Below are 27,754 nucleotides of genomic sequence, written 5' to 3'. Positions count from 1 at the left end.
ATTTTTGAAGCTTTTTCAACTAATGATTCTAAATCCGTATCTTCAGCCTAAACCTCTTTCTGGAGATCTAGACCCATATTTTCACTTGCCTATACGATAGTTCTACCCACAATGACTTAGGCACCTCAAGCTCAAGATTTCAAAAAATAAATTTTCCCATCTACAGGCTAGAAATAAAAGAAGTAGGTTTTATGAAATATTCATGGTTTTACTATTAGTATTATCTCCAAAATTTTGTTGACTGACCATCTCACTAAATGAATAAGTAACTAAATAAATGATTAAGCTGAAAAGCAACATGCATGCTGATCCATATTCAAGTGGAGAGAAAATTCCTTACCTTTAATTCATGGGCTCCACTATGACTTAGGAAGTAAGTTAATAATAAGAGCAGGAGGAGGAGGAAAAGGAAGAGAAGGAAGAGAGGAGGGAAGCAGAAGAAACCATCTGTTTATGTTGGTTTAACATACTACTAATTCTTGTTTTCACAGGAGTAAAAATGAATGAGGCAGATGAGATGGGTACAGGCAGAACCGGACTCAAACATAAATGAAGTCACTGTCTTCTAAACTTTCTCACAGATGCCTTCCCCTGTATTTATTGTACTCTTCTGCCCATCTCTCCTGCCTCAGACAGACAGTACCTTCATGCCACCCTTTCTGTCACCTCATGTAGGCCTGCTCACTTCAAGGATGGCATATATTTCAAAGTAATTCCCTTATTCTTCCTAATCCTCAACTTCTCATTTCTTCTATTCCGTAATCTTACCTACCAGTCAGTAATAAACAAAACAGATATAATAAAAGCCAGTTAGGGTGCTAAAGATTAATATTAATTTAATGGTTGTTCGTCCAGGTAGGATTTTGAAGACAAAATAGCCAAAAGTTAAAATCTAAAGGCAAAGATCTTGAACTGTGAAAGTTGAGAGAGTGAGGGTGTTAGCAAAGTGGGCCTTCTGGTACCCCCAAATAGTGCCATCTATGACTGTTTCCTCTGAGACTGCTCCTTATTGGAAGCAAACCAAGGTACCTATGACCAATCAGAAACTGGGATGCAGATGTTCCTTTTAGGAATGAAAGGGAGCCCATTATCTTTAATTTCTGTTTAAGACTTTTTAAAGAGGCAATTCATATTTTAAAAACGTCTTTTATTTCCAGTTGTGCATTTAAATTCCATCAAGAATAATTCTATCTAACTAAAACCACCACATATCTGTGCCTCAGTAAACCCCTAAGCCTTTGTTGAGGTCAGGCTAAATTAGTGAGTTTGCTTCCTTTTATTCATTTCTTTTAGAGCAGAAGCTTGTATAATAAGGAAGATGCCTTTGAAATCCAGCTTTTATTCTGTGATAGGTTTCATGACATGTTGTGTACCTGTGACTTCAATGTCCAGAATAGTGGCTCTCTTCCGCCCCATGAACAAACTCCATTTACTATGGTTTTCTCTTTGTCTTTTTTTTGGCTATAGTTTTAATACCATGAAAGAGATATAAATGTATAATTTCTAGGAATAAAAAAAGCCAACTTGCAGGAAAAGGGGAATAAATCTAGAACCATACAGTACAATAACCTGTACTGGGTAAAACAGGGACCTAGAAGTATGTCTAGCATTGCTAGTTTGCTCATTTAGTGGCATTTTCCCCAATTTAAGACACATCCTGACTTTAACAAAATATTGATAGTAGAAGTGAAAGTAAAAACAACAATAATAACAATAATAATGATGACAGCCGAATTTTTGTATCAGCCATTATTCTAGGAACTTCATATTAACCCTCACAAAAACATTTAACCCTCACAACAAATATAGGTACTATTATTATCCCCACTTTATAAATGATAAGCCTGAGGTTAAGAGACGTTAAAAACTTGCCCAAGGAAACTGATAGAACTGACGTACATAGTGGTATCATGCAACTCTGCCCCTATCACTTTCAAATATCTAACTTGATAAAACTGTCATTTAAAACAGTGTCTGGATAGTAGCTCCCAAAGTAACCTTTACTAACCTCCTACTGAAATATAAATAGAAATGTGAAATAGAAAATCACAACCCTGCTGTGATCAGGGAATTCGAAGCAGAAGTACAAATAGAAATAAAAATGTGAAAAAGTACTCATACTCACAAATAATTGGGAAATGCAAATTAAAATTATATTTTTTCAGTTTTAACCCATTAGACTGAAAAAGTTAAAAAGACTGATAATATCAATCTGGTTAGAATGTTGGAAATGGGCACTTTGAGTAAGCAGTTTTGAAACGTCTATCAAAATTTTAAGTGTCTATACTTGATTATATCAGCGACTCCACTTCTCGGAGGTTTATCCTTAAGGATTACTTGTATATCTACACAAAAAATATATGCATAAGAATGTTTACCAAAGCACTACTGTGCAATTTTAAACAATTGGAAATCCATCAACAACAGAGAATAAAAACTATGGTTCATCCATATGATGTGATATTATGCAGCCATTTAAAAAATGAGAAAGCACATATGCAAAAGCAGAGAAAGAACTCTGAGGATTTTTTAAAAGAAAATTTTAAATAAAAACCCGTTATTAGTAAAAGGCATGATATAAGTGTTCATGCCTGTATCGAACCCTCGATGGTACATATTTTCTGGGAAGAGAAGTAAAAGTGGGAGGAAATGGGGAGAGAGGGCTTTCACATATTGCTTTATACTTTTCTTTATGTGTTAATTTTGTACAACAATATATGCATTTGTTATTTAAGTAACAATGAAATGGAAATCATAAGTGCCAACAAAGGGAGAGAAGGAAAAAAGGGAGGTAGAGGGAGAGAGGCAGATAATCAGAGTAGGTAAAAACAACAACAATAACAAAATACAATCGAGCTAGAGTCTATTGACGAGAGATTTAACTATAAGCTTCAAGAGGAGAGGTATTTAAAAACCATCTCTAGGGTCTGGCATGTAGTAAGAATTTATATTTATGGGGGAAAAGGAAGGGAAGATGGAAAAAGTAAAGTGCAGAGAAAAAGAGAATAAAAAAATTATCATGTAAAGAAAAAAAACCAAAATACTAATGTCTGTGAAAATAAAATCTGAGATTTAAAAAAAAGCCTGAAAAAGGGAAAAAAAGACATCTAAAACCTATCAGTTATTTTCTTGGAAGCTATGACAGTCAAAAACCTGAGCATGGTGAGAGCCCGGTACCTCAGGGCCCATCTGGTACTCTGCCCCCCTTGCTTACTGTGCCACTTTCCAGTTCTACAAATGCAGTTGCTCCCCACCTTACGGCTGCCAGAGCGCATCCTGCTCCCTCCCCCTGGCCTAGTTCCATCTCCTTCCTTACCCTCATCTGGCTCACTTCAACTTATTCCTCAGGTCTTAGTTTCATTGACTTTTCACACAATCGAGATTTTTTTTGAGTGCCTTCTCTGTATCAGGCAAGGTGGTAGACACAGGAGTTTTAAAGAAGACTTTTCTGAACTACTCGAACTGGGTAATGTTTCCCATGTTTTATACTCATTGCACATGGTACCTCCATGAGTATCACACCTATCACAACTGAAATTAATGTAGAAAGCAACATTCACAAGGATCACTTCCTACCATAAACAGCCAAGTCTTAGTGGTGAGGTAGGCATTCTTCGTAAAAGCAGGAACAAGATAAGGACACCTGATGTTAACATTGGGCTTTTATATTATTCTGGAATTTATATTAAATAGAAAGAGATAAGAAAAAGAAATAAGGGCTATAAAAACCAGAAATGAGACATTATGATTTGGCAGGAAGTTGTCCTAAGGAAATCATCTGAATCATTCACAAGATTTAGTTATAAGAATGCTTCATGCACAGTATTATTCATATTTAGAGAAAATCAGGAACAATCCACATCCCATAATTCCATAACATGAGTTATAATATACTCTATGGTATAATAGAGTATGATATAATAGAGTATAAATGGTAACATGAATTATGATATATTCTATGGTATAATAATATATCATAAAATTCAAGGTTTGGGGGTACATTTAATGACAAAAAAGTATGTGATTATAGTTTGATATATATAGGAATATTTTTATATTCAATATTTTTAAACACCAATTTGTGGATTTATAGGTGATTTTTACATTACTATTTAAAATTTTCAGTATCTTCCAAATTCTGTAAAATACACTTGTATTGCTTTAACAATATAGAGCAGTTTAAAACTCTAATCTCACAAAAGGTTTGAAAAGATTAAAGTCATAAGGAGATACCTTCTACAACTGTTAAAGTTAAAGAGACTGCAGATGTAGAGAGGATTTAGAGTAAGTGGAATTTCCATGCATTGCTAATGGGAACATAAAATGGGAATTTAACTGTACAAACGCTTTGGAAAATGCTTTGGCAGCCTCTTATAAGGTTAAAAATACATCTGCCCTGTGACAAAGCAATTCTACTTGTTGGTATTTATCTAAAAGAAAGAAAAAACATTCGATCACGAAAAGACCTGTAAAAAAATGTTCACAGCAACTTTATTTCTAATTTACCCAAAAGAGGAACAACCTAAATATCTATCCAATGGGAAAATGGATAAACATGATATAATATTCATACAATGAACTACCACTCAGAAATAGGAGGGAGAAAGTGCTGATTCACACGACCAAAAAGAATCTCAAAAACTATATATACTAAAGAAGTCAGACACAAAAGAGAACATATTGCATGATAACAGTTATATGAAGTTCTACAACAGGCAAAACTAATCTATGGTGATAGAAATCTGAACAGTCATGTCTGGTTCGTGGTGGAGAGGGGTGTGGGAATTGACAGGGAAAGAGAAAGAGAGAATTTCCTGGGGCTAATGGAAACTTCTGCATCTTGATAGGGGTGCGAAATACATGGGTGTGTGCACTTGTCGAATTCATTCTTTTGTACAATTAAGATCAATGCACTTCACTGAATGTAAATTATACCCTCATAAAAAATAAATAAAGGGTTTGAAAATCACAATGAGGTGGTTAAAGATAAAAATCAATAGACCTTTCATCACTGCTCAAATATCATGAAGTTGGTGCCACCAGTTTGCAAGACTTATCGTTTAAGGGGTGAACTAGCAAAGAAATCTATGTATTACAATATTTTCTAATATTTCTACCATTTGTATTCAATTTGCATATTCTCTTGACTTACATTTAAGCCAATGACATTCCCATACTTCTCATTCTTTATATCTATCTGATCACTTTGCAAAGATGGAAGAAAGCCCTACAAGAAAGGGAGCAAGAAATTGACAGAAAGAAGCCCAATCCTTTATCCACACTCCATGAAAGACTAACACCACACGTAGAGTGGTAATTAAATATATAAGCTCTGACACCTTTATGACCTGAGTTTTGCACACTGGCCCTGACACTTACTAATTCTGTGCCTTTGGGAAAAATTGAAGTTAAATCCAATTCTTTGAGAATACACTATTTACAGGAAAATATAAATTTTCCTTGAGATAGATTTTTACTTTTAACTATATAAAACATATATGCTCACTCATTTCTCAGTGGACATAAATATTATTTTGAAAATAGTGCCTAGAAATCTATTGTTAAATTCTGATTCTGTTCTCCTTAGGTATAAATAGTTTTGCCATTTGATGAGTTCTTAAATTCCAAATTCCATTCTAATATGAGTGAGCTTTTGTTACTGTATTTCATTTGTGTTTAAATTTGAAGTAACATTTTTTATGACCTTTCAGCTGGCAAGTCACTCTTCTTTCTGGCCTCAGATAATGCCTTTTTCCAAAAGGGCACCATCAAGTACAAATAAAGCAACAAAAAACCCATTTGCCATTATTAAAACTGACAGAAGACCTTGTCAGATTATCTTCCCTATCTCATCTACCAATTTAAAATATCACTACAATTACGAAAAATTTTGCAATTTGTCTTTTGGTTAATATAGAAAAAAATGTATACATTTGCTGGTAAACATTCAAATCAACTCATATTAAAATCTGTTGATATTACTTAGTTGTTACAACTGGTTTTTGGTAGACACATTTTTATGGTAATCCAATATAACAAGAAAATAGGAAAGAATATAGACAACAATATTATATTATAATTATCAAACTTGCTAAGAGACTAGAACTTAATTATACCAACCACTAAAAAGAAATGATAATTAATATCATATGATAGAGGTGCTAATTATCACTACAATGGTAATATATCACTATAAATTACAATATATAAAGTATCAAATTAATATATTACACACCTTAAATATATACAATGTCAAATATATTTCAATAAAAAATAGTTTACAACTTGATTTGAGTATGTCAATTTTGAAATAATTAAATAGAATGTTTTTGGTTTATGTAATTGAAATGACCATATTCACATGTCCATAAATGGGTCATATGTAAGATAAAATATTAAAAGTTCTGAAATAATACCCATGAAAATCCATGGACAAAGTATGTACTTGAGAGAATAAAATAAACATAGTCATTAAAACAGAATGGATCCATTAATGCTAAATCAATTTAAAAACTGTCTAAACTATATTCCAGCTCTCCTATTTTTCAATCACTCCTTTTGGAAGGCAAGAATCTCACCATATGCCTGTGGTCTGTAAGCACATATCGTGAAGGCTGTTCTCAAAGACTTGCAAAATTTACAAAGATATTGTGACTTCCTGACTCACAGAGAGCTGTAAATAGATAAAACTTATTTTAAGGCGTTTCAACTGATCCCAGCAGACTAAATAAATCAGTCCAAATGGACATGAAGGTAATTTGATTACTTTCTCTTCCTGAGTTTTAAAATACAAATCCTTTAGATGATTCAAGGTTTGGATAAAGATTAAGAATGAGAGTTTTCTTACCTAAGCCTTTCTTGGGTGATATACAATAGGGAGTCTGCCTCTCTTCTTCACACCCTTCTTTGGTGTGCCTCTTTCACTCCCACAGCATCAGTTACCAACCCACTGTGGTAACTCAAATCTATCCCCAGTTCTAACTTCTCTTCTGAGAACCGGTCCTGGCTCCTCCAACTAGAGGTTCATGGATAACAATCTCAGTATGTCCAAAAACAAACTCATCTTTGTCCATTCAAACCAGTCCCTTTGAAATCCTTCTCTTTGTCAATGGCTTCACAATGCATGAACAAAATCAAATAAAAAACCTGAGAGTCATTCTAGAATCGTGTCTCTCTCTAATCACAACTGTCAATATGATGTCATTTCTACTTTCTAATTGTCTGTGGAAATCATTCCCTTTTTCTCACCCCTCACTGTCTCGAATCATGTTTTTCTTCATTTCTCCCGGACACTATTACAACAGATCTCTAACTGGTCTCTATACTTCCAGTCCCACACATTCTAGACTACCTTCCACATTCGGCCAGAGAGATTTCCATAAAATGCAAATGTAACCATGTCATTTCCTTTCTTAAATCCTTGTGATTGTTTACTAAGTGTAAATCCTTCTGATCATTTGCTAAGTATAAATTAAAAGCTCGTTCGAGTTCCTTCCTACCTTCCTAGCTTCATCTCGAACACTCCACAGACAATATGCTGTGTTCCAGCATGCTCTTTTTAATCCCAAGAACGTTGCAGATTTTGTTTTTACCTAAAAAATTACTACTCATCTTTCAAAGAAGTTCAAATATTTCTCTTTTCTGGAAAGACATTCCTGGTATTTCCATTTGGAATCAAGTGCCATTCCCTGTGTATACTGACTCCTATCTAATCCACTTATTATTAATGTGTTTATGTTTACCTTTTTCACCAGCCACTTGAAGCTGCTCAAACACACCTCACAGAAGACATAAAGTTCACTCCTGTTACATCTAAAGAGCTTTTGTACTCTATCTCCATTTCAAGCTTAAACATTAGCTATGCTGTAAATATAGTTTTCCCCCAAATAGTAATACCAAATTGCCATGTAGCAACATGAGGAATGTGCATGCTTTTCAGGATGCTTATTTAGATACAGAGAAGTTGAGTCTCCTCTTCCAGAAGCTTAATTAGTTAGAGATTCTTGTAGTGGACCAGAAGCATATATCCCATGACTAATGTTCTCTAGTGATCTCTACCTTAATATTATGCTGATCTGAAATTTGATATTATGGATGGAGTTCTCAAATTTCCTTCTGGACAAAAATGAAAGAATGAACTTTGGACATAAGAATAAAATACTGACATTATTCCCCATGTTTGTCCCTCCCCGCCAGTAGTGATATTATTCTCCATGTTTAGGGTTTTTTCTCTCCCAATATAGACATTATTCCATTTAATGTTTAATTTTTTCCCCCCACTCTTTCATGGGGAGGGGAGAGAGAGATCCCACTCTCATGGAGTATTCAGTTTTTTTAGGAAGGACACATTACAGACTGGGGTAGAGGTAGTTGCTATAAAGCTCTGACTGTCAATGGATGTAACTTCGCCCCAGGGAATATCTGACAATCTGGGCACATTTTTAATTAAGATTTGCATCTAGTGAGGAAAGGTCAAGGATGCTACCTACAATGCATAGGACAGCTCCTCACAACAAGGAATTATCTAGTCCAGGATGTACATAGTGCTGAGGTTGAGGAAACCTGTTCTATAGGGAAACTACTCAGAATTGCAATCAGACGTAGAAAAGAAACCCAACCAGGAATGAGAGCTTAGGAGAGGCTATACTCAGAGTGATGGATTAAGCTGAGATCTGAAAGACTGGAAGGAGAAGAAGGTAAGTAGGTGGGGTGGTGATGGAGAGAGGAAAGGAATAGTGTTCCCAATAAAGGAACCTCAGGTATTAGGTCCCTGGGGTGCATGTATTATAAGTGACAAAAGGAGGTAGCTAAGTGCCAAAAGGAAGGGGAGAGAAGTCAGTGTTGATGTTGTGAAGACAGACAATGCCAATCATACTGGTACTTACAGGTATAGTCTAGGATTTTGGTCTCTATCCTACAGCAGTGAAAGGCCATCACAGGGTTTTTGAAGAAAGGGACTAATTTTAAGATGATAGAACTGAATTTAGAAAATACTTCTCTGACTGCAGGGTAGAAAAGACACTGAAGTAGAACTCAAATGAATGGAGATGGAAACCATAAAACTGCGAGAAGAGATGATGGTATCTTGGACCAGGATGGTGGAGGCAGAGATGGAAAAAAGTGAATCCATTTGAGGGTGTAAACGTGACAGGAATGTGTGATGGACTGGTTATGGAGAGTGAGGGAATGAGAAGGGTCAAAGATGATGGTGTGGTTCTAACTTATTCTCTGATGGCTGGTGGTGGCATTCCCTGAGACAAGAGAGAAAAAGATTAGGTTTGGCAGAGGAAGATCCAGAAGTTAGTTGTAAACATGATGATGTACTGAGACACAAACAGAAATATCAATTAGGCAGTTGGGACCATGGGTTCAGAGAACAGAGGAAATGTCTGAGGTTGTTTAGACAGAAGTAACAGGAGAAGGTCTAGGGTTCAATGGAACTCCAGCTGCCTCTATTATTTATATGTGATTCTCATCTGCTGTCTGTTATTGTTACATCTGTCTTATGTAGTCTTGTCTTTTAGCTAATTTCTCATATTTATCTCACTAGTGAGCCACTATGTTGGCCTTCTGCATTGTTGGTTCATTTGTTGTTGTGCCTAACTGCTCATTTACTTTCAGGCAAGCATTTCTGTTTGCTTATTTGTGTCAAAGAAAAAAAAAACCCAAACTTCCTTTCTAGTTTATGCAGCTTTTATTGTCTCTTATTAGTCACTTCATGCTGCTAACATCCAAAGTAGATAATCAAAGTAGGAGGGCTTTCCTCTATATTTGATTGCTTTTAGAATCAGCTTTCGTGTTTGTGCCCTCTCTACACTCACAGACGTTTTAAAATAAATTTTCCTCTTAGCTATTTCATGGTCTCGGGTAAACAGCTCAGGAATTTAATTTCAATGAGTGAATCCTGAACAGTTCAAATAGCTCATTCTCCCTCCACCATGCTCCATTGTCTCTGAAATTCACTGGCCTCAAGGAATACATCGTCCTTGGTTGTATTTCTCTCTGACTGAGGAAAATAAAAAAGATTAACTATAATTTCTAAAAAGGTTAGGGTGTATGTGATTATGAAAATCACAAGATTAATCAAGAAAAGTCTCACTTCTGCTTCCCCAGATGTGAAGAATTGTTTTTAGGTTTTACCACCAGCCATAAAAGAGGACATAAAAGATCATTTTCAAGGTTACAAGTCAGTAGTTCCCAACCCAAGTGGTATATTAGAAACATCTATGACAATTTTTTAAATTATACGTGCATGGAGACTCCACTCCAAGAAACTTAACTTATTCATAAGATCTAAGAAGGGTCTGCTCCTTCAAATTTTAAAAGGTTGCACAGGGGATTCTGAAATTGATTGCCTAGGAGATTTAAGTGACACTTACCCATTGAAAGCACATGAAAATTCATTGAAGACAGTAGTCACCCGCCATTAATAAGTATCTAATAATAATGTCTAAATAGGCCAGCCAAGGCCTGGCCATCAGGAGGGTAAGAATTATGGAATCAATTCCAAAGAAGAAAGGGCAAACCCCATATCGCAAGAGCCAGAGGCAAAGTGGTTAACTTGGCATTGCCAGCACAGGCTAGTCTAATCGCTAAATGATTCAGGTGTAGCCGGGCAGAGCAGCAACACCGTAGCTTTAGTGAAGCATTTGTGTATGTTGAGTTAAAGCGGGTAGAGTTGAATTGGAAGAAAAAATTCTAGAGATAAAAGAGGGCTGAAGCTAAAGACAGAAGGTAAGTAAATAGTAAACATGGATGATAATGGCTCCCATAATAATTATGTATTTCATTTTGACTGCCATAGGCCCATAACGGTTATGGCCTTTTTTATTTGCTATAAGCTCCTCTGCTATTATTATTCACCTTGCTATAAGCTCCTCTGCTATTATTATTCCCTATCCTTACAATTTTTCATAGGGAAAATGAGCGCAAATGTTTTAGAAATGAAACTACGAGTGCTACCTCTAATCTATTTTAAATTTGGGTACCAGAGCTAAAAATTGACTGCATTACCGAAATGTCAAAAATGATCCTATCTGAATATTATACTCTGAAATAGAAAATAACATATACTCTTAAGAGCCTTCAGCAGTATTATGGAACCGCATTAAATTTAAATTTAGTAATATTTTATGGAGAAATGATAAAATAAATGGAGAAGTCATAAGAATGAGTAAACAAATTTTAAAGACATTTTAATTGCTCCAAAATCCTGCACATTTCTAGGACCTGTGATAAGAAATTGTCATGTTGCTGATCTGCATTATAAAGATAATTTGTCTTGCAGACTTTGCAAAACAAAAGGAAGAGAAAAAAGGTCTATGAGAATCCTACTTCTCTTGAACTTAAACTTTTTCTCATGTCTACTCAGCTTTCTTCTTCTTCCAAATGAAACAAATGTCTATCAGGTGTATTTCCTAGGCACTGCTGGTGGGCTATTATAGATAATTGAAAGGTGAAATAGAAACCCATGCTTTGCTTCTACAAACATTAACTAGCAAGCAGTCAACTAAGGGAAGTGTTGTTTGAGAGGCCTTGTTTTCTCTCTTACTGGCTATTGTAAAAGAACCCAGCTCAAGGCATAGTCATAGTGTCTTAAAACAGCCTAATTCCCATTTCTCAGGGTTAAGCAGTGTTGGGATCAGTCTCAAGATGACGGCTGAAGGTCCTGTGCTCAGCTAACATTCAATTCATTCCTCTTTCCTGAACTGTGATGCAGGGAGATGAGGGAAAATCTGGAGGAAGTTTAGATTCGATATTGAAGCAAAACCACAGAGGGATTTATCATTTTGAAATATTGCAGACAGGGACACCTAACAAAAAACAGGTTCACCTTTTGCCCCCAGGAAGCCAGGTTATATATTTATAAGTGTGTAGAGGAGCACATGATTTTTATAGATGTGGAAAAGGAAGATAAGACGGAGCCTTGGTTTCAGGAAAGCTCATCTCTAAAAATCTCCAACAGAAAGAAAAAACGTATAATTCCTTGTCATGATTGCCCTTCCTGTCACCTTAGAACCCTATGATTCTCTCTGGATGAAAAGAGAAAGCCATAGGACAGAAAGTCCTTAAATACAAATACAAGAAAGGTTGCTCTGCAACCCCCTCTAGGATGCTGCCTGACCTCTAGCTGGAGAAACACTGATGCAGGAAATTATGAGGCTTCAAAATGTATAGCAGATACACTGCACTTAGCTGAGCAAGAGCTACCCTCAAAGTAGTGACAGCTAAATTGAATACAAATTAGCAGTGGACCAAGAGCTCGTGGCCAAAAAGAAACTTGCTTTAGTAAAATAAAAATTTTAATAAAATTAAAAATTATGATCCAAAGCAACTAAGTCATGCTTCTCCAGGGCAGCTTCTCTTAGAACCCAGGCAATGGACTTGGGCTCCCATTATCTATATTTGAAATACAAATTGAGGCCTTGCTATCCTGCCTTCTGGCTCAACCATTTTGCCTGGGAAGATTGTTTTGAATTTTTAGGTTCAGGATCTGAAGGGCCTGGTATGTTACAAAGAGAACAGCAGGTCAAGAAACTAGCAAATTAGAATTATCTTTGTAGCTGACAGAAGTGATTCCATGGTGGAATTAAAGAATGCCAAGATGACCTTTCAGCCAAAATGTATCCAGGCATCATGACCTGAATCAGAAATTACAGCATTGTGCATTTATTCATTGAGGTGCAGGCTTTCTTGTGTTTAAGAGTTCCTTATGAAAAGAAAAAAAACCCTAAAATGTATAGGACCAGTGAACAAGGCACTGAGAGCTGAAGAGATGAGGATGGAAACTAGACCAGGCAGAAGCTGTATTTTGAGTGACAGCTAACTTTGTCTGTAAAGGACCAAAAAGTAAATATTTTAGGCTTTCCAGATCATACCATCTCCATGACAACTACTCAGTTCTGCCTTTGTAGTGTGAAATGAGCTAGAGACAACATGTGGATAAGCAAGTGTGGCTGTATTCCAATAAAACTTTATCTATGGACACTTGAAATTTGAATTCCGCATAATTTCCACATGTCATAAAATATTCTTGTTTTGATTTTAGTTTTTTTTTTCAAAACAGGCAGCAGATCAGTTTGCTGATTCCTGCTGTATTATGAAATAAAATTCACAAAATAAATCTCCCTGATTTCGGTTTTAACTGGGAGAGGCCTAATTGAAACTATTTATTAAGCTCCTATGACAGACGCCATGCAACTATAACACACTAAAGTCTTATAAAATATGCTCTTTTTATTGAATTTGGAGGATGCTGTTCATTTAATTATGAGTGAATAGTGGTTTGCATTATGACCTCAGGAGTATTATTAGGAGTCATTTTCTCCATTTGGAACTGAAGATACTAATTACTGTTATTTCTCTCCCTCCTGGGGATTTCTCTAAAATTAATTAATGGTCACACATTTTAATGCTGTAAATGAACTAAGAAACTTGAAAAGTGAACCTTTTGTAAATCTACTTAAAAACACAAATGGACATAAAGCAAAATGCCACTCGAAAAGTATTTACAGTACCTTAAATAACAACCATTCAATAAATGTAACTACCTATGCTAATATGCTCTATCTTCAACTTCTGCCTTTCTTTCTTTCAAAAGAACTTCAGAGAAACATCTGTGCTTTCCAATTTGATCTGGGCTCTCAGGAATCCTTTTATGTGCCCTTGGACTTCCTTTTCCTTCTCATACAGTGGCTATACAAAACTCTCAACAGTTTTATCAAGTCTTTACCTCACCCTACTCAGGAACACTCAAGAAATGACCTTATTCCAAATCTCAGACAGGAAATCCAAGGTAGAATTTCTTCAACTCTGTTGCCTCAATGCAAAATTACTGATATCTGCCTCATCAGCATCACTGTCTCTCTACTCTCGGGTACAATTCAGATCTACTCCCGTCCAAAGTGAAAATCTCCTTCTGCATTCAGGATTTTATTCCATTGTTGTTCATGAGACCTTGCCTCATCAATTAGTCCATGTTTCCTTGTGTTTTAATCCAAACTTCTCTCCTAACAGTTTATAAGTATGTGTTCCCATCTTTTAAGATAAAATTCCCTCAATCCTAAGTCACCTCTTTGGCTATTTGGTCAGACTCTCTTTCTGCTTACCTTTAGAGCCACGCTTCTTGAAAGAATGCTGTTTATTTACATTATCTACTTTTCTATCCCCTATTTACCTCTGAGCTCGCTACAAGCTGACTTCTGTACCTGTCACTGCTCAGAAATGCTCAGGCAAAAGCTTGCAATAACTTCATAATCATCAACTCCATAGAGTCATTTTCATCTAGATTTATTGCAAATGGTATAAGGGAATAATCTAATACTGTATTTTTTGATAGGACTAGACAATTGTTCTTACACTATTAAATGCAATCCCTACCAAAATCCTAATAGGGTGTTACACTGAAAAGCTTTTCCTAGATGCTAAATATGGAAGAGTAAAAACTAAAATTATCCAAATGAATTTAAAAGTTAAGATTACCAGCTATCAACACTTAAGTCCTCATAAAACCATAATAATTAAAGTAATGTGGCATGGGCACAGCAGTAAAGTATTTAAGGCCTCATTTTTCTTCATTGCTCCCATATTATCTGCTGTTAACAACTCCCTTCTCTTTTGAGTTCCTCCCTCTGTTTCTGTCAAATTCTTCTACTTGGGTTGGTTCATACCTTTCATTCCTCTGTTCCTTTTCCCCCTTTCTTTTCTTCTATCTATTCCAAAGATTCTGTTTCAAATGTCTTCTTTTCTTACTCTACACACTACCCTGGGAAAGCTCAGGATTTCTCATTGTTTTAACTCTCACTATCTACCTAACACTCTACTTCTCTTCTTCCTTCCCAAGTAAGATTCTTAGAGTTTAGGGCATACGTGTATTCTCCACCTCCTCAATCATTACATAAAAGTCCACCGTGAAGGCTCCCAATGACCCACGTGTTGCCAAATCCAGGGCATACTTCTCTCCCTTCATTTTATACTATTACTCCTTAGTATTCCCCACACTTGGCCACACTGCCCTTTTTGGGATTCTGTAATGTGACACTGATCTAGCTTCCCTCTATTCTCTTTGGCTATACCTCGATTATTCAAAAAGGGTTCTTGCATTCTACTTTACTTCAAAATGTTGAAGAGTCAGTCCTAAGCATCTTCTTTTTTTCTTTCTTTCTACATTTCCTATGTGCATGATCTCATTCATTCTGCCAGCTTTAAATTCTGTATCTTAATGCTCATGACTCCTAATTTATAGCTCTAGCCTGAACTCTTGCACTCAATCTCCAGCTCATATATCTAGCTGCCCTCTTGATATCCCCACTTCAATTTCTCACAGGTAGATTAACCATTAGGATTTCCAGATAAAATAAAATCCATATAAAATAATGCATATAAACCACATATAATATTTTAGTATTAGTATGTAATATTTGTCACAAACTTACACTAAAACATTATTCATTGTTTATATAAAACTCAAATTTAATTGGGAATCTTGTTTTTTTATGTGCTAACTTTGGTGACTCTAGTTAAATTTATGTCCAAAATGGAACTCCTGATTTTCTCTGCCCTACTCTTAAAACTATTCTCTTCCATTTTTCTTTTTCTTCACCTCTCACATCAAATTCATCATCAAGTCCTATCGTTCTATCATCAAATGTATCTCAAGTTTAGCCACTACTCTCCATTCCCATGGCCGGCATTCTCTCTTACCTAGACTAATTCAATAGACTTCTTATCATTTCCCCCACTTTTACACTTGTCCCTTACTAATCTATTCTCTACAGAAAAGCTAGAGAAATTAGTTTAATATCTAAATGGGGTCATTTATTCCCTGCTTCAAATCCTTCAGTGGTTTCTGATGACTATACTTCATAAAATGAAACTCTACCGTGGCCCATAGACCTCTGAATGACTGCCACTGACTATCTCTCTAAACTCCTCCTTCCACTCTCCTGCTCTATTTGCTGGTTTCCTTCAGTTTCTAGAACACTTCCAGTTTCTTCACACTTTGGCACCTTCACAGATGTGGTTTTCTTTTCCTGGAATACTCTCCTGTACCTATTCTTCCTCCTCCCGCTCCTGAATCTCCTTGAGACCTCAGATTTAATGACGCTGCCTCAGAAAAGTTTTCCTAAAGAACCCATCTAAATAGAGTCCCTCCAACCCCATTAATCTCTCCAACCCTATTATCTTTTCTCATTTTACTTTTCTACTCTTATTCATAGCACTTATTAGTATTGCATGTATTAATTTATTTACTCATCTTTACCCCACAATATTATAAACTCCATTCACAGGATCACAGACCATGCCTGTGTTGTTCACCATCCAAAAACAATGCCTGGGAACTTAGTGCATCCTCAACAGACTGAATGAATGAGTGAATGACTTACAAACCTATTTCTGTGGTGCCAGACCCATATGTCTAACATTGTCAGCCAGCTCAACAATTTAATTTATCTCAATTGCTTATAGAATGAAGTCCAAAATGCTTAGCCAGGTTTTTTGAGGATCCATATTGAAGTTTTTGAATTTTCCTGAATGTATTACATGCTCCCTAACATCTTTGCATCTCTCTCTCTGCCTAGCCTACTCTTCTTACTTCTTGTCAGTGCGACCAGTAAAATTCATTCTCAAGTGTTACTTCTTTGAAGTTTTCCCAGACCTCCCCTTAATCACTCTTATTTTTATGCTACTATCATATTCTGTACCTACACAGTATTAATAGCTAACACTTATTGAACATTTTTCCACAGATCATTAATTGTAATAAGTTTATAAAGATACTGCATATTTCAATCTTCACCATAGCACTATGTGATTAGATTTACTATTGTCTCCATATCACGGAGGAGAAAACCAAGATAAAGAGAGTTTGGTGACTTACCTAAGATTTAAGAGCTCTTATGTGAGAAGCCAGAAAAGGCACCAAGATGGTCAAACTTTAAAGTCTGTGACTTTAATCACTATTCTCCAATGCCTCGCAAGTATTCAACACACCAAAGTTCATGTTTTTATATATCTTCCATTTCCTTACATTCACTTCTCCATTAGATTGTGAGCCTCTTCTGGGCAAGTCAGTATTAAAATCACCTTTGTAAACCAGCTAAATATTCATGAATAGTTAATGAAGGCATTAATTTATAATTGTGCAGAGTCTTTTGCTTACATAATATTTGAATAGGCTTTAAAAAATAAAGGTCCGATAAATTCAGAAAAAAATGACTAGTCTCTTACAAAACTTTTCAAATAGGAAGCAATTCAGTATGAGTACATTAATTTTTTTTTAAGTTATTTTTAGCATCCTTGATAGGTAACTGCCTTTACCATTAAAAAGAGCATACATAAGCATAAGTGTCTTAAAGGGGAAATGGAGCTTTGGTAACCACTAAGCGTTTTACTTCTAAGGCGTATACAAATATGAGATAATCGCTTTAGCTACTCTTCATTAACTCATAATTAGCTGCTGCCACCAGCTGGAGTACGAGATTATTCAAGTGATATTTTTTAAGAAGCACAGAAAGAGACCCTTCAGCTAAACTATTTTCTGCCACACTCCTGCTCCCCACCATCCGTACTCTTACTGCCACCCTGACACCCACATACATTCACACACATCCTCGTAAGCCATTATATGTGAGTTGCTCCTTGGGTTAAGTCATTAAAAGAAGCCATTAAAATGAAAAATTATATAGTCACACAAATGAGCAAAGCCAAGGAACATATAAAGCCATTAAAATGGTGCCATGTGAGCACTTAATTTATTCAGCTAACTAGCAGACACCTAGCAAGAATAAATAAAGCATAGGACATGTAAGTTTCAATGAGGCATAAAGTAATGAGGAAGAAAGAAGAATGTACACAGGCCTAGAATTTAGATTACTACAATGGGGCCAGGGTTGGCCGGGTCGGCTTTTTAGAATTTAAGATAAATACCTGCATTGTAACCATATGACAGATAGTATAGCACAGTAGTTAACACCTATAATGAGTTACGAAGTCAAACGGACCTGAAGGTGAACCTTAGCTTCCCCAAATAACACTGGATTGTTTTTTTTTGTTGTTGTTGTTGTTAATTCTCTACACTTCAGTTTATTCAAATACAAGCTGAGGATAGTACCAACTTACATGGTGGCTATAAGAACCCTATAACTCCAAAGGTACACCACATCACGTTACACGATTTCATTTTGATGACAGCACTCACTATCAGCTGATACTTCTCTTTATTTTCTTATTGCCGATCTCCACCAGCTCCCCATTGGAATATTAGCTCCTTAAAGGCACAGATCTTGTTTGCCTGTTCATCATTGTATTCTCCGTATGGGTACTAGCTCCAAACACTAAGTAGATGCTGAGCAGTTGATGAATGAAAAGAAGGAATGGAAGAAGGCAGGCAGAGAGGAATGGCATAAGAAGAAAAGGTGAGAGGAAAGGATAAAAAATGATGAGCTAAAATAAAATTTTAATAGTGAAATTGTGGTAGTGAAGGTTATGATTAAATAATTATATTAAAACCATTTCCCCTCATCATACAGAATTCTACGAAATCATTTTTATGGCCTCCATATTTAAAAGCATGGACGACCTAACCCAATTTTGAACGTTTGACTGTTCCCAGTTTGTTTGAACTATCAATAATGCTATGATAAACACATATGAATATATGTAAGTCCTTGTGCACATTATGATTTCTTTAGTACAGACTCCTAGAGTAAAACTACTGTGCATTTTTAAGTCTTTTACACATAATTCCAAACTTTATCTAAAAGTTGCTACCACTTTACACAACCATCAGCAATGGATAAGAGCACCTAAATTCCTAATGTCTTCACCAACACAGAGAGTATTATTATAAAAGTATGTCTTATTATTTTAATTTGCATTTTGTAATTATACATGGATATAGAGAATACATTTTTATGTTTTTAAATTCCTTATGAATTTTGCCTATTTTTCTATTGGGTATTTTTGTACACCTTATTTAAACCTGAGAGGGTTTATTTTTAGATTAACAATATTAATCCTCTACTATCTTATCATATCAAAACATTTTTTCCAATTTGCTTTTTAATTTTATTTTAATTCTTTAAATTTTATATTTAGTTCTAAAGCTCGCCCACAATAATTCAGAAATCTCTGTGACCAGAAAAAGTAGACATTCCTGATTGCTAATAAAAGTAGTCCTAAGAAAAAATAACCTACAAATGAGCTAAATAATTTCCATAATAACAAGAGAAAGAAAAGATTTAAAATTCTAAATTTAAGCTGGGAACTGAACTCTACTCAGAGCTCATAAAATATTTTCTTATTGACAAAATACATTGGGGGATGAATGTTGTATGCTGGGATGGAGGCTGCGATTTTAAAAATCTAATTTCTTCTGGCACTTTTACTAACATATACCACACATATTTATCAGAAGAAAAGTGAAAATAAATAAGAATTGAAAGCACTACATTTTCTTTGAAATATACTTATATTTAAATATTTAGGAAAAAGCACCCGTTGAAATATATTTCAGACTTTTGCAAGTTCAAATACTTGAGAACTAGCTAATAAATTGGGGAATGAGATTGCTCCTAATAAATTCATTATTTCTTGGCCAGATATAGCATTCACTCTCTATAGAAACCCTGAATGTTGATATAATACTTCAAGAAGTAGGCTATCCCTAGGCAAAACGGATAATAGCCATGCTATCACAAAGGCCCTCTCACATCATATATCAGTAGCCTGCTTCCCTCACTACTTCCGTTGAGCCGGAAGCTTCTGGAAAAGGAGTGGCAAATATGAGCTAAGGATGTAATTAGTTTCCCTGCGAACACCTATGACTGCTAGTTAGCCGCTAAACAATCACTTTTCAGAATAAATCCATTAGCTACCTCAGAATCCCTTTAAACACAGTGTTCCAATAAACCGACAGGAGGTGGCAATTACGTTTTAGCATAAATTCCACTCGTCATTAGAATGACAACTAATCCTACTTAAACAGTAGCTGTACTTTAAACAGAAGCCCTTAAAGCTGGAAAGCTTTCAAGAGCCAAATATGTGAGGCCCTAACACTTTGGGGACAGTGGCATTGATGCTTGAGGTAGGAAGGCTAAGCCCACTGTGGGCACCAGGCCTGGCTGGCCCAAGGTCTGGCTGTGATCCAGGCCCATGGCTAGGAATAGGACCCCAGATTTAGAAAATATGTAAACATACTTCAGCTTATTGTATCGTGCATGTGTGGCTGAAGGCCACTATTGAGCTCTGCTAGGTGTAGAGCCATGCAGTCCCCTGGAGAGCAGAAGGGGAGCACAAGAAAGGGGAGCAGAAGAAATGTGTGCAATACTGCGCTCACTCCCAATAGAACTGCACTTCTAGGAACAGAGGTGCGTTCCAAAATAAAGTTGGTGCCTGCCGTTTCATTCTCATGTCTGCCTCTTGTGCATTCTTCCAACTGGGCGTCTTACCAACGAACCTTCCCTTCTCGATCAGCTCAGCGCTGACACCTGGCATAGCCAACAGGATCAGCTAGGCCCTGACACCCACACTTCCTTGATACATTCTTTGCTACACCTAATTTTAATGCTGGGGCTAGCCCGCCTATTCAGACCTCTGAATCCTAAAGATCATTTGGAAGTAATTTTAGAAAACATGATTATACTTCTCTATATTGCAAGTGTAGCATTTCAGGTTTCTTCATAGGTATGTTTAAATATAGTTCATGGAAAGAAAAATTATCCAAATAATATTAAGCACTATGTTTCAAAATCAAACATTTCATTATAAAATGATATAATTTTTACTTAGTTTTTGTCTTCTTACTCCCTATAAGGATAAAAGTGTGGAAGTAAAAGCTGTGATACTTTCTCCTTTGGTAACTTGGAATGGTCCAGAAATGTCTTCAATGAACAAGTCTCTACATATACATAAGACATGAAAAATTTATCTTGCATTAACTAGTATGATATGATTCTTCTTTGCAGATGTAATACACCCCTAAAATGCTTACTACATTAATCAGGCCCGATTTTAGACTATATATACTGTTTCTGCCATGAAAAGCAGAAGTACTATTACATACTACAATGTGGATGAGCTTTGAAAACATTAACATTATGCTAAGTAAAAGAAGCCAAACACAAAAACTCACATATTATATGATTCCATTTATATGTAATTCCTAGAATAAGCAAATCTATATTGATAGTGGTTGCCAGGGACTGGGTACAGAGGTAAATGTAATGAGAAAAAAAGAAATGCTATGTCTCCCTTTATTTCACCAAAATAAGCATTAGAACATCACAATTAGCCTAGTAGAATTTCATTTAAAAATCAATCACACTCTATATTAAGATATCTAATTCTCCAAACCAAAAATGAGCAATTATAAAATCCCTGTCAATTAAGTTCTAATTAAAAGGAAAAAAAACTATTACAGAAATGGAAGGGATGGTACGAATCATGTTCGCTTTTAAAAAAGATTATTATTTTTTTCCAAACTACTAAGCTCAAACAAAACATGCTAAAATTTGCTAAGAATAAATCAAGCAAAAGATTATTTTCAGAAGTAGAATAGGCTGCTGTTCCTTCCAGTGTATCTTTTCTCTTTGAAATTTTCATTTGAAAGTAAATTATACTAACATTTGACATTATTAAGCTGTAAGAAACCATACACTCTGTTCAGAATAGCTGGCAGAAAAATATGTTACTTATCATAATATTTGGTGGAAAATGTAGAAATAATTTAAAACTATTTAATGTTCAGGATCTTTAAAAACTGTTTTAAAATTGCTATTGTTTTAGAAGAACTCACTGGGTTCAACTTCATTCACAGTTTATTGACAGATTTAATCTTTAACCAAGGGCACAGGACAAATGTATGTAATTAGTTACCTAAATGTTGGTGCCGAGTAAAATTTAATTTGCTCTTTGCGGTGTCATACTACAAGCCTCACCCCAAAATATAATAGAATCTAGTTTGTATTGTTCAAAATGATAAAATGTTAAACTAACCTTTGACCAATGATTGTTGGTGCTTAACAACTACAAAGTTGATATTTTAGGCACGAGTAAACTTAATTTAACCAAATGTACTTAAAAAAAAAAAAAAAGACTTCCCTGGAAGAACAGAGCAACTGAAAGACATGAATTTCTAAATCATCTTATGTCTCTCAATATGATCACCTAATATTTCATTTTAGAACAGAGAACTGTCTGTTACCATTACAGAATATTTGCATGATGTACAAGATCAGCTGCTGCATTTGACACTGCCATCGCTTTTCCCATATTTGATTTGTCAGTGTCATTATTTATGTCAATTCACAGAAAAAAAAATCTAATATAAATAAAAGAGGCCTTAAGTTCCCAAATTATCCATTTCTAATGGGCCTTAAATGAAATATAGTTTATATACTAAAAGCATTTAAGATGTCACATACCATGAATTCTGGTGAATTTGGATTAAAGAATATGGTTCACGTGGTGGAGAAAGAGGAAAGAAGGGACAAGTCTCAGATTCTAGCTAAGCCTCCTCCCCTAACCACTGTTCCTGGGCCCTCCCTCAGGATGTCTCCTTGCAGATGGGAGAGTTTATTCTGTCCTGGAATAAGACAAAATATAAATATATAAACATCTCAACCTCGCTGTGTTACATAGGTAACTTACAGTCTCTCAGAGGCTGGGTTTTCTTTTCTATAAAAACAAGAGGTTGCTCCAATCTAGTTCTGAAATTTCATCAATTTCTAAATAAAAACAGGAAATCAGTAAGAAGTTTATTTATATGTTCATTGACTTAATATTAACTTACTTCCTAAAAACATCCCCCTTTATTTATATGACACAATCAGTGAAAACTCACTATTTTCAAAAGATGACCACCTTAAAACTAGATGTCTAATTTATCTAATCCAACTAGTTTATAAGTATAGAAATTTCACTAAATGACATGTAAAGTTATCTATTCTCATGAGAGACTCGTATAGTAACATTTCATATGAAGGGCCAGAGAAATTTGCAAGGTTAATAACTTTGGATATGTTAAGTAACATTAACAAAGATTAAGACATTGGTCTAGCAAGAATGATCTTAGTTTTCTTTATACATAATATAGTATTGTACCCATCATATATCACTAACTCCATTTAGCATACAAATCATTGATTAAAATCAAATGCATAAAGAACTACGTGTTATATACAGTGTGTAAATGAATTACATTATGTAGAGAGATTTCAGAGCAATTTTTTAAATAGACCTTTCAATTCTACTTGCTTTACCAGTGACAAGCTTTTAAAAAACCAATTAATTTTACTAACTGTAACACAGGTGAGATATTTTTCAACTCCACTTCCCTGCTACTTTATCATATATACAATTTAACACATATTTAGTTGCAAAAGAAAGACAAATATTGGTTTAATGAAGAGCCATTTGCCTGTTTGCATTTTCTTTCTGACTTAAAGCTTGATTTTAATTTGTGCTATATGCTTCTGTTAATGAAACTGTTTAAAATAACTATTAAAGTCTATAACATTAACATAATGGATATAATCTCCCAGAATCTCAACAGAGGTTTTTGTTTGTTTGTTTTTGTTTTTTAATGTTAACTTGAGATTTTGTAATAGATGCCATTCACAGAGAGTTGTTTTCTTCTTTTTTAAAAATTTCTAATGGGAAAAAATTTATACTTTCAATGAGCTCTATAAATCCAAATCCATTGTACAACTTTGTTAACAGGTAGGGGGTCAGTCAAATTCAGAAACGGTGGAAACTTTAGGCTTTGTTTTTCTTTCCAATTGCATAAATAAGTTTCTGAAAGCAAAAGAACACAAATTCTGACAAAACACTGGCTACATATAATTAATTGAGTGACCAACTGAAGACAGCTCCCCAGAAAGCTTTACCCTAAACATTTTAGTAGTTTGTCCACCCCCTGACTGAGAAGCCTACAAATGCTTATACTACTCTTCAATTTCTCAGAGCAGAACTAAAGGACAGGCTCTTTTAAAAGCCATATAAGCTTTTAAGATCACTATTATTTGGGATACTAACTTAGGACCAACTATAAGGTCATGAATAAATTCATTCTTCAAAGTGTAATGTGCTCAAAAATAGTTGAGTCTATTTACCATCTTCAAATATGGCTAAGAGAAATAAAAATGGAATATAATAAATATCACAAAGCTTTTGGATATGGAAAAAATCAATAAAATATTGGGTACTGGCAGAATATGTTCTTCAAGAGGCCAAAGAGATGATGTAAAAGAGAGTCCTTTAAAGCAATAAAGTACTCAACCTCCAGGCTAAAGAAGGGGAAACATTCTGTAGAAGAAAATGTTACAATAAAGTTTCATATTTTTAATCCCTATTTCTCCTGGGGAGCTAAAAATATAACTTTCATAACTCTGTTCAATCCTATTATAGAAAGATTTCTCTTAATAGAGAAGACACTGGGATTTGGGAAAACTCTATTTGCTTTAAAAAATAAGAGGTCACTTCATAATAAAAACGAAGATCATAACCAGGATACCTGGGTTTACCTTTGCTTTGCGAAAGTGGTAGACCACCAGCATGCTAACGAAGTCGAGCAGCATACACAGGGCTTGGAAGGAGATGATAGCAAGTCGCAAATACTTATCCTCCTGGACAAAGCAGGGGCTGTCATCAGCACAGTAGGGGCAGCCCTCCCTGCAGGGTAGGCAGACATGGACTTCTTCTGATACATCTTTTGCACTTCCTGTAAAATGGTGATCCGGACCCCTTCCTGAAAGTTCCAAATAAAACCACAGTGTCATTGCACCTCTGAGGTAGGTGAGACTGAGTACAGAGTATAACACATCCTCACCTCTTCATTCCTTTTCCCTTTCATCACAGACCTTCTGTCAACCTTCTTGCTAGAGGAGAGAGTTATTTGCCTTTAGATTCACATATTTTTTTTATCCCTGTGATTAAAAAAAAAATGCTATTCAGTGTAATTGAGGAAAATAAGCAAAAATGGAAATAAAACTCTTCAAAGGCAGGAAACAGTGTTCTATTTTATATCATTACCACTCACCTAGTGATACTCCCTACAGCACAAACCACATTCCATAAATATCTGTTAAGGAACTAAGCAGAAGGAAGCCGCATTTTCCCTGTTCTAAGTAAGTACACATAACACAACGCTTCTGGAACTTCTTGACCTAGATGGCGCGGAATCCAAAATGAGGCTTTGATTGCTTCTTAATTCAGCAGGAATCTTATCTACCAAGTTCATTAGGTCTAAATTGGATAAAATAGTACTTAATCAACAGTTGTTCAGTATGCAATTTCCTAATGATGGTGCATCCTTTGCCCAGAGTACAATCCATAGTCACAGGCTGCAGTATAAAGGTATAATTTCCCACTTTGCATGCCCACAGGACATTTCAACATTATTAACTAACTAACTGCTGCTATTGATCCTCGTATTAAGGTTAGATTCTTCTGTCTCAGTTATCAAATTTAACTTAGCTCTGAAGCCCAAAAGGTAAAGATTCTCTTTTAATTGTTGAGGTTAGCATTGACAAACATCTACTTAATAATATATACTAAAAAAAACAAAACAAAAAAAAACCTATTTCCAATTCTGAACTCAACATAAAGACATTAGTGGTATACACCCACTTTAGTATATAACACAACCACACAGTTCAGTATATTGATCAAATTCCTTGATCAATTGAGGAATTTGAGAAAGAGGTTTTTCTGGTTAATAGCATTTTGGTAACACAAATTTAATACAAAGTCCTTATTATTTTCAACTCTTGTTGAAAGTTCACAATTTTTTTCAAAATTGTATGCTTCCTTTCCTTCATTAATAAATATAATAGCAAAAATATAATTGATATTTCTTTGATGATTCATGATACATTGCTTTTTAACAGTCATCTTGTTACACAGTGAAAAGTATAAGAATTTTAGTGTCCAACAAACAGAGTTCGCATCCCTACACAACTCTGAGACACTGGGCAACTCACTTAACCACTTTGGGTCTTAGTTTACCAAAGTATGAAATGTGAATTGCTGTGGGGATTAAATGAGATAATGTATATAAATCACAATGCCTAGCTTTCTCCTCTCCTCCAAATATGGGAAATGCAAAGTGGAATTAGGAATCCACTGGTGCCTTAAAGAAAGGCATTACTTGTTCAAAAACAAACAAAAAAAAACAAGTCAGAAGAAAGAGCTGAGGTATGGAGGGAGCAAGTGGAAAGGATAAGCTCCATTTTACACAAATTAAATTTGAAGTGCGACTCATTGTCCAAGAGAAATATACAATAAGAAGTGAAAAATAACAAGACTGGAGTGTGGGAGAAGGATCAGTGTCAGAGAAAGAACCTACTGAGAGCTCTGGGAATGAATAGGTATTGATTAGGGGATACAAAGAGGAAGAAGCTAGATGGCAGAACTTTTTACAGTGTCATAAAAGAAAACTGGCATTCACTAGAACATGCTGGAATGTGATTAAGATGATAACTGAGGAAAGGCTATGAGGTTGAATGATTATTTTATCCTTCATTGAGCTTTAAGACAGTAGTTTGTAAAGAGTGGTAGAAATTGAAATTAGGTTGCCAGAGCTTAAGGGATAAATATGTAATAATATAGAATATTATTTTAATAAATGTTCCATTGAATGAAAAAAGAGAGAAAGAGTCATGGTTAATAGAATAATGATGGAGTCAACAAAAGGTTTTGGTTTTTTGTTTTCTTGTATTATGGGTGCGATCTGAACGTAGCTATATTTGGCAAAAGAAGGCATTAAAAATTAAGGAAAGATGTGGGAGGACTACTGAAGAAAGAACCGGAGAAGTAAGGATTGGATGTAATCAAGAGCATAGTTCAATAAATTAACTCTAAGAATAACTCATGACTTTGATAGTATGATTTACTAAGAGATCTAGTCAAGATACTTTTTCAATTTTCTTCAATTATCAGTAGCCTAGAAGCAAATGGGGAGGATAGAGAAGTTGAAGAGAGAGAATAAAGAAAGAGGACTCTGAAAATGGTATTGCAGGGAAGGGGGAAAAGCCAATACCAGGCCGTGTAATGGACCTACAGCCTTTGCTTAACCCTCCAGGGGACTCCTGAGTCTGAGTATAACAAGGGATTAGAGGAAAACATTTCTCCATCATCAGCCTTTCTCATTGATCAAGGTGGCTTTCAGAGTCATTAACTTCCACACATTTTCTGGGTTATGCACTTAGAGCAGGTTCTGCATTCTGTGCCATGACTTCAGTGATGCCCCATAGCAGAGAAAGAGAGCAGAAGTATGGCATGAGTTTCTGGTCTGAGGCAAAGCATAATACATCCATACTTATGCAAAGCTGTTCATTGCTTTCAGGAAATAGTCATAGCAATAGCTAGAGTAAGAGGTAGGGCCAAGTGGCATGTGAAGAGATAAAAAAACAGATATCTAATACAGATATCTAATACAGAGGGAAGATAGGGCACATAAGTCAAAAGCTGTGAAATATGAAAGGCTAAAATATTAAGAAAACAACGAATTAATTAACTCTGGAGTACAAATTGAATAGCCATGTAAGTGCAGCCAGAAAGGGTCACTGTACTGAATAAGAAGAAGAATGTTAGCAAGGATTCAAATGGACTGATGAGGGTGACAAAAATGTCAAGATCTCTGAGATCAGATTTGGGATACAAAAGATTTTTGGACAAGATAGTAAAACGGGGATTAAATTTACTTTCCCATCAAAAATAGCAAAAAAAAAAAAAATGAACAAAACATTAAAAG

General features: G+C 35.3%; 1 protein-coding gene across 1 annotated transcript in view; it reads right to left on the bottom strand.

Annotated features, from left to right (window-relative positions):
• Positions 1 to 27,754, bottom strand: part of GPR158 (G protein-coupled receptor 158) — a 328,034-nt gene that overhangs the window by 102,459 nt on the left and 197,821 nt on the right. The window contains exon 4 of the mRNA XM_039877581.1: positions 24,525 to 24,748. Coding sequence (XP_039733515.1) covers positions 24,525 to 24,748 — 224 coding nt within the window. The remainder of the gene's footprint in view (positions 1 to 24,524; positions 24,749 to 27,754) is intronic.

The sequence above is a fragment of the Pteropus medius genome, unplaced genomic scaffold (genome assembly GCF_902729225.1).
Source record: "Pteropus medius unplaced genomic scaffold, Ma_sr-lr_union100, whole genome shotgun sequence".
In the NCBI taxonomy this organism is placed as follows: Eukaryota; Metazoa; Chordata; class Mammalia; order Chiroptera; family Pteropodidae; genus Pteropus; species Pteropus medius.
The sequence above is the reverse complement of the archived record's forward strand: the minus strand, read 5'-3'. Positions and strand labels throughout refer to the sequence as shown.